This window comes from Argentina silus, assembly GCF_951799395.1.
Source record: "Argentina silus genome assembly, chromosome: 14".
In the NCBI taxonomy this organism is placed as follows: domain Eukaryota; kingdom Metazoa; phylum Chordata; class Actinopteri; order Argentiniformes; family Argentinidae; genus Argentina; species Argentina silus.
This window is the reverse complement of record NC_139668.1, coordinates 5,752,985-5,760,484: the sequence shown is the minus strand read 5'-3', so window position 1 is coordinate 5,760,484 and position 7,500 is coordinate 5,752,985. Positions and strand designations below refer to the sequence as shown.

General features: G+C 49.6%; 1 protein-coding gene across 1 annotated transcript in view; it reads left to right on the top strand.

Annotated features, from left to right (window-relative positions):
* Positions 1-52: 52 nt before the first annotated feature.
* fbxl2 (F-box and leucine-rich repeat protein 2) overlaps positions 53-7,500 on the top strand; it is a 14,415-nt gene continuing 6,967 nt past the window's right edge. The window contains exons 1-2 of the mRNA XM_083684587.1: positions 53-559; positions 4,489-4,550. Coding sequence (XP_083540713.1) covers positions 530-559; positions 4,489-4,550 — 92 coding nt within the window. The 5' untranslated portion in view covers positions 53-529. The remainder of the gene's footprint in view (positions 560-4,488; positions 4,551-7,500) is intronic.

The window sequence follows — 7,500 nt, the reverse complement described above, 5'->3', positions numbered from 1 at the left end:
GTGCTTTTCCCGCAGATTGACGTCACCACAGCCCTCCCCTTCCCCTGTCAACGGGAGGCAACTAGTTCCCCAATAACAGCAACGAATAAACGACGGATCATCGTCCAACATCCATGGGATAGAATACAAACAATTTGACAAGTGGCTTGACGTTATTCCCTCGCGTTTTCATGCGTTACAGCGCGCTCCGGACACATTTAGGCCACTTGACTTGCGCTGGAGTGGTAAGGGAGGCGGAAGTGAAGTCACTCCACAGCTCGTCCATGTTATTATTGTTATTTTGGTGAGCTCTGGGATGAGACGGACTGGTGAGCCGTCGGGCTCCGAGACAACCTCTCCTCCAGGCCGCCCCGGACTACCGTCACTGCCGACCCGGAGACAGGAGCCGCGCCGCAGGCAGGGGAGAGTGCCCAGCTCGGCCTCTGCTCCGACCGACCCAGGCGACAAAAACAATACGGCATTCGCCAAACACAGCACTCGCCCTAGACTTGTGTGTGTGCGGTAACACACAGCGACGTGCGCCGCAGACATGAATGGCATCAGCAAGACAAGGTTCGAGGTACGAAACCTGACAGAATGGGCGAGGAGTGTTCATGTAAACTGATATGAGCGGTTGTAGGTTTTCCGTAGGGCGACACCGTGTGCGTGCGTGCATATGTGTGTGTGTGTGTGTGTGTGTGTGTGTGTGTGTGTGTGTGTGTGTGTGTGTGTGTGTGTGTGTGTGTGTGTGTGTTGGACCGTGCACTGTTCTAATTTTACATGCTGGAGGGAGCCGAGGCTTTTGTTGGTCAAGGGTAATCTGAAATCCTGTTATTGTTCAGTCGCACCAGCTGACAGCGACAACACGGAGCTCAGGACTGCGGGACAGGAGCGCAGGGGGCTGGGGAGATAGGTCTGGGGTTGGGGCTGGAGCTTATACTCTAGAGGGGCTGGGGCCGAGACAGCTGTCAACCTCAATATCTTGGATTCAGAGGTTTGGACATGCTGTGTGGAGCCTATGGCCTTTAAATGTCGTGTGCTTCTATGTGACATAACGAGCCTAGTTTGGCTGTCACGTATGTCGTAAACAGTTTGCTTGGTTTCTTCACTTTGAGGAACTGTCACTGTCATGCGTCACGATACGGGTCCTCTTTCAACGTTGTCCCCGATCAGCATGCGCGTTACCTGCGGCACATAATGATTATGTTGGGCTGTGTTGACATTTTCTTGGCCTGAGAACTGCACGGTATCAAACATCAAACCAACTCCTGTCCAACGGGTTATGTTCCCCAGGTGTGTTTGTGTGTTTGTGTGTGTGTGTTTGTGTGTGTGTGTTTGTGTGTGTGTGTGTGTGTGTGTGTGTGTGTGTGTGTGTGTGTGTGGTATCATCACTCATCTTCACACATACCTCATTAAACGGCATGGTTTGACGTGATAGCACTTGACATTCTCTTTCAGGTATGGGAGGCTTCTGAACAGAGTGTGTGGTGTGTGTGTGTGTGTGTGTGTGTGTGTGTGTGTGTTTGAGTGAACAGAGGGTGGTAGTGTGTGTTGCCATCTCAGTGGATTTCCCAATGTAGCTCAGTAAGCCTCTTAGAAACAGGCTGAAAACCAGCATATGGTGGGAAACGGCCCTGTTATGGGATTTTGTTTGAGAGAGAGAGAGAGAGAGAGAGAGAGAGAGGGAGGGAGAGAGAGAGAGAGAGGGGAGAGGTGTGTGTATTGTGTTTGTTTGAGAGAGCGATATGTGTTTAAGAGAGAGAGAGAAAAGGTGTGTGTGTGTGTGTGTGTGTTATAGAGAGGTGTGTCTGTTTAAGAGGAAGAGAAAGAGTGATAGGAGAGGTGTGTTTGTTTTTGAGAGAGAGAGAGAGAGAGAGAGAGGTATTTGATAGAGAGAAGGAGTCGGGAGAATAACTCCTAGGAGATGTCCTTCTGACTCTAGCGGTGTTCCGGTATTCCGGGGTCCTGTGTTGGTCCATCCGGCTAACAGAGAGAGGAACTCCCTGCTGTGGAATGCCGCCTCTCCGGCTCAGGGAACCAGCGCTCCTGTTCAAGTAGCAGGACTTCCCACCACGGTTTCAGCAACTGTGGTGGATGCATAACCAGGCCAGCCCAGTTCAGCTCGGCTCGGTTTGGCTTGGGTAGCGTTAATAAGGGTTTAGTGTCTCTCAACCCAGGGGAGGCTTGTGGAGGTAGTAATCGGAGGACGGGCTCATTGGAATGGAATGAGGAACGGTGTCAAAACGCACGTATGGAATAGTATCAAACATGTCGTGTTTGAAACCGTTCCTCATTCCATTCCACGCGTTTACAATGAGCCACGTCCTCCGATGTTCTACCTCCGCCGGCCTCCCCTGGGACACGCCCTCAGGTGGTTCCACAGATTGAGTCTGTTTTCAGGCTCTAGTTTTTGGGCCTGTCAGCAGTCGTCCGAAGACAAACCCTTGCCTCCTTTCGTATGTTCGACTCACTGAGGTTGGTTCTCTGGAACACAGTGTGCTGCCCCCCCCGCCCCCACCAGCATCTTGGAGAAAACTTGTGTTTCTTGGAAGAGCGGTGCTCAGAGAGACGGTGTCTTTGTTGTGCTGTGCACTCACGCCCAGACCGACCACCGTGTCACTGTTCTGTGGTGATGCAAACACGATCAGAGGCATGTGAGCTGGAGGGAGGGAGGGAGGGAGGAAGGAGGGAGGCAAGAAGGAAGGAAGGGAGGGAGGGGTGTTCACTGTTAACCTTCAAACAAACTTTAGTGAATGTTTTTTAAGTTTGTAGTTTCCTCCCTCTCCCTCGCTTTTCAACCTCTCTCTGTCACTACCACTTTCTCTGTCCTCCTCTGTGCTCTCTTCCCTCCTTCCCTCTCTCCTCTCTCTGTCCCTCTCCTCCTCACTCCCCCTCTGTTTCTCCCTCTGTATTTTCTCTGTTGCTATGGGCTGTTTATGTCACTGAGGTTGCTGTAACTCAAACATTCCTACATCAACCTCTCGTCTCTCAGTGGGTTTTCTCACACCCTTATATCTCCTGTGTGTGTGTGTGTGTGTGTGTGTGTGTGTGTGTGTGTGTGTGTGTGTGTGTGTGTGTGTGTGTGTGTGTGTGTGTGTGTGTGGAGCAGCAGCAGCAGGGATTCCTCTGCTGAGAGAGAGAGAGAGAGAGAGAGAGAGAATATGTGTGTGTCTCTGTGTGTGTGTCTTTCAGAAGAACAGACAGAGAGAGTGTGTGTATGGGTGTGTAGTTGTGTGCAGTAATTGAGCTTCTCAGATGAATAAGGACTACCTGATCTAGAACATTCTGCCTCTGTAGCTCAGAGCCAGGTGACACAGGGAGGCCTGGGTTTAATCGTGTTTGGGTGTAGCATTGTGACTGCCAATGGCCTCTGGTCCTAGCATAGATTTGTTTTTCTTATGATGACTGATGTATAGATGATTCACTTACTTTAGACAAATGTACTTGTTGTAAGTCGCTTTGGATAAAAGCGTCTGCTAAATGTTAAAAATATAAATGTGTCTGTGTCTGTGTCTGTGTCTGTGTCTGTCTGTGTGTGTCTGTCTGTGTGTGTCTGTGTGTGTCTGTGTCTGTGTCTGTGTGTGTGTGTGTGTGTGTGTGTGTGTGTGTGTGTGTGTGTGTGCAATATGTTCTTAGCCAATCAACAACTGACCAGTAATCGAGTTGGTTAAGCTGTGCAGGCCTGGGCAGAACAGTCCAAGGCTAGTTTGTTAGCAGTTAGCCTATAGGCAGTGAGATGTGTATGTGTATGAGAGCTGTACAGAACAGCCTATCTCAAGCTGAACCCCCCCCCCCCCCCCCCCCCAGATGGGTTTGCTGAGTGGACATTGCTAATAGCAGCTATCAGTGTTCATGTGTGTGACGGTTAAATAAATAGCTCTCTAATGTGTTTGTGGGGCCTGTTATCTCTAAGATGATAGGGGGCTGCGGTTGGTACAAATAGATAGTAGGCCGTATGTGTGTGTGTATGTGTGTGTGTATGTGTGTGTGTATGTGTATGTGTATGTGTATGTATGTGTGTATGTGTGTATGTGTGTGTGTGTGTGTGTGTGTGTGTGTGTGTGTGTGTGTGTGTGTGCGCGCGTGCACGTGAAATAGAGAGAGAGTGCTTTTGTGTGTAAAAGACTGCACTTATAGACCAGTGGAACAAACACTTCATGTGCTGCTCCAATAGGAATGCGTGTATTCAGGCGTGCGGCCTGATTGGTTGTTGTAGGGATGTTGGATGAGCGAGTGGAGTACAGTGCTGCTGCTGATGAGGATGAGGATGATGAGGATGATGAGGATGATTGTGGGTGGATGAAGATTTCTGTCTTTCTCATCCTATTGCTTATTGGGGCCCTTCACTGTTACCATGGTGACAGAGACTTGTCTTGTCGTTCTCTTATGCTTCCCCCCCCCCCCCCCCAACACACACACACACACACACACACACACACACACACACACACACACACACACTCTTAAACAAACACATCTCAAATGTCAATGTTGTTTCCCTCCCTGCAGGTGTTCTCGAACAGCGATGAAGCCCCCATTAACAAAAAGCTTCCGAAAGAGCTTCTACTCAGGTGAGTCAAATGGACACACACACACACATACACACACACACACACCCACCCACACCCACAGTTAAAGGGTTACTCATTAAAGAGGAACAACTGCATATTTGGGAAATCTGTTTATGTGCCTTAACCTCTCTGACTCTGGAGGACCGTCTGTCAGCGAGCGCACCTCTCTCTCTCACTCGGGGAGGGCGGAGCTAGAGCGAAAACAAGACCAACGTCACATGGTTCCACCCCCCGCCACCACTGCAGCGCCAGATAGAAGTTTGGAGAATCCAGCAAATCTCTGGAAATAATCAACGGTTCTGTCATGACGGTCTGAACAGACTACTGTATGTTCGGGAAGCCCGATCGATTCTGAGATGCGGCGTATGCGTTTTCGGAGATGATATTGGGTAGCAGGATGGCCACACACACACACACACACACATACACACAAACTGTCAGTTTGACCTTTTCTGAGCTCTCCGTCTCAGATCAGATAGACACATTTCCCAAAGTTGCACTTGTTCCTCTTTAAACAAGCACATAGCTCTCCTCCACTGCGTGCGTGTGTGTGTGCGTGTGTGCGTGTGTGCGTGTGTGTGTGTGTGTGCGTGCATTGTGATCCTGATAGCTATGTGACCTACAGCAGCTGTGTTCCTCACTATAATCCCTTCTAATCTATCTGAGATCGCTGTCTCACGCACACACACACACACACACACACACACACACACACACACACACACACACTGTGCGTGTGTGTGTGTGTGTGTGTGTATATTGTATGTTTGTGTAAATGGTAAGGACAGTGCATTCGTGCACTGTATGTGTTGTGTACACATCGTATTGCCCGTGTACTGTGTGTGTGTGTGTGTGTGTTACTGTATGCATACTGTGTGTGTGTGTGTGTGTGTGTCTGTGTGTGTGTGTGCATGCGTGCGTGTGTGCGCTATTAATAGCCTGTCTGTGCTGGTGGGGAATTCCGCAGTGCTGTGCTCTCCTGCTGCTCCAGCTGTGGATGACAGAGACGGTTAGAGACACCAGTATACTTCACTCTCAAACACCACTGGACCCATTAACACCAGTATACCATTGCCACCAGGGTACCTTTTTTAAACCAGGGTACCCACTGAAACCAGTGCATATCCTTGCCCTCACCTCTACACTCCTGCTGTGTATGTGTTCGTACCAGGGTACCGCCACGCGTTGACAATCAGAACATTACATGCTGCATGCTGCACCAGGTGACCATTACAAACCTGCTAGACCCAGTACTGTGTGTGTAGTGTTTATTGTGTGTGTGGTGTTTGTTTTGTGTGTGTGTGTGTAGTGTGGGGGGGGGGGGGGGTGGTGTTTGTTGTGTGTGTGTGTGTAGTGTGTGTGGGGTGTTTGCTGTGTGTGTGTGTGTGTGTGTGTGTGTGTGTGTGTGTGTGTTATCTGAGGTCGTTGATGACGTCTGATAGGACACCCAAAGTGCAGAGTCAGCACCAACCCCCCCACGCCCGTGCGTTACTATAGCAACCAGCAGCAGACGAGGGTCTGATAAAGGCTTGTTGTTATCTGGCCATGCCGGAGAGGACAGGGGACCGGGCTACGGTGCTCCCTGACCACGACACGCTGTTTAACCATTAAACCTGATAGTTCACCATTTTACCACTTAGTCAGATGGTTCCTTACCTTGGAAGTAGTCTATGGCCACGACTGACCTTAGCTACCTTTAACCGCCGCTCGCAAAAGGTGACAACAGACAAGGGTTCAAGATTCAAATCACCTCAAAGACCCATCCGACCAAATCAGACAGTTAATTTGTTATCGGCGGCTAGAGTTAGCTGAAATTAGTAGTGGCTATTTAAACGACTCTGAACCCTGGATTATGGTCTCTTGGCCAAAAGCCTGGACTACTTTCAGGGTAAGGAACCATCTGACTATATAAGGTGTAAAATAGTGAACTGTCCCTTTAACCTTGAGGGTTTAAATCATTCACTCTACCATTAATCTTTGATTTAACCCCAACCTCTTTGAGATGAGTTAGTGTACCTACTCTCTCATCAGATCTGACCGTACAGCCAAAATGTGTCCTTTCTAGCATGGTGATCTAGTAGCATGGTGATCTAGAGTGTGTGTGTTCTGACTGGCTCTGCCACGCCGCGATGGAACACAGAGTGTGTGTAATTCAACCAGACAGCCAATCAATGGGCAGCGTCACGCTCATTTACTGGTCATCAGAGACGATCGATAAAGTCCAAACTGATTGGTCAGGTGGTCCATCAGCCTCCAATCAGTGTGTGTGTTTGTGTGTGTTTGTGTGTGTTTGTGTGTGTTTGTGTGTGTTTGTGTGTGTTAGTGTCTGTGTGCGTGCTTGTGCTTTCTCTAAGCTCTGTGGACTCAGACAGCCCCAACATGCCCTAACATGCCCCTAGTCCATCACACGCGCATACACACACACACACACACACACACACACACACAGCCTTTGTCTCCCTGTGGGTGTCTCTACGTGTCTCTACGTGGGGAACAATTGCCAGCCCTAGCTTCCTGGGGTTCGGGGGACATTCCGGGTCACAGTGGTGCTGGAGAACAGATGTTGTTGTGTACAGCTCCAGCCACAGCTGGATGGGAAGCTTGGGCATAATTAATGGTACATTCAAGCGCTCCTCGGAAACTCTGAGCTTCCCTGCAAGGATTTAGCATAGGATTTAGCGTAGAGCTCCCTATTGGCTAGTTCCAAGATGGCTCAGAGTGAGAGACTCTGAGATCTCAGAGGTACATGAGTTGCCAAGTTGGAAAATGTGGAGTTCCCTTGTTCCAAGGAGGGTGTGTTTGGGTGTGTGTTTGTGTGTGTTTGTGTTTGTGTGTGTGTGTGTGTGCGTGCGCGCCTGCGTGCGTGTATGTTCTCTCTCTGTTCCATGGCCCTGGCTGTGTCTGGGCGCCAGAGATTACTAACTGTCAGATAAATGGATTGAGCCGAGCT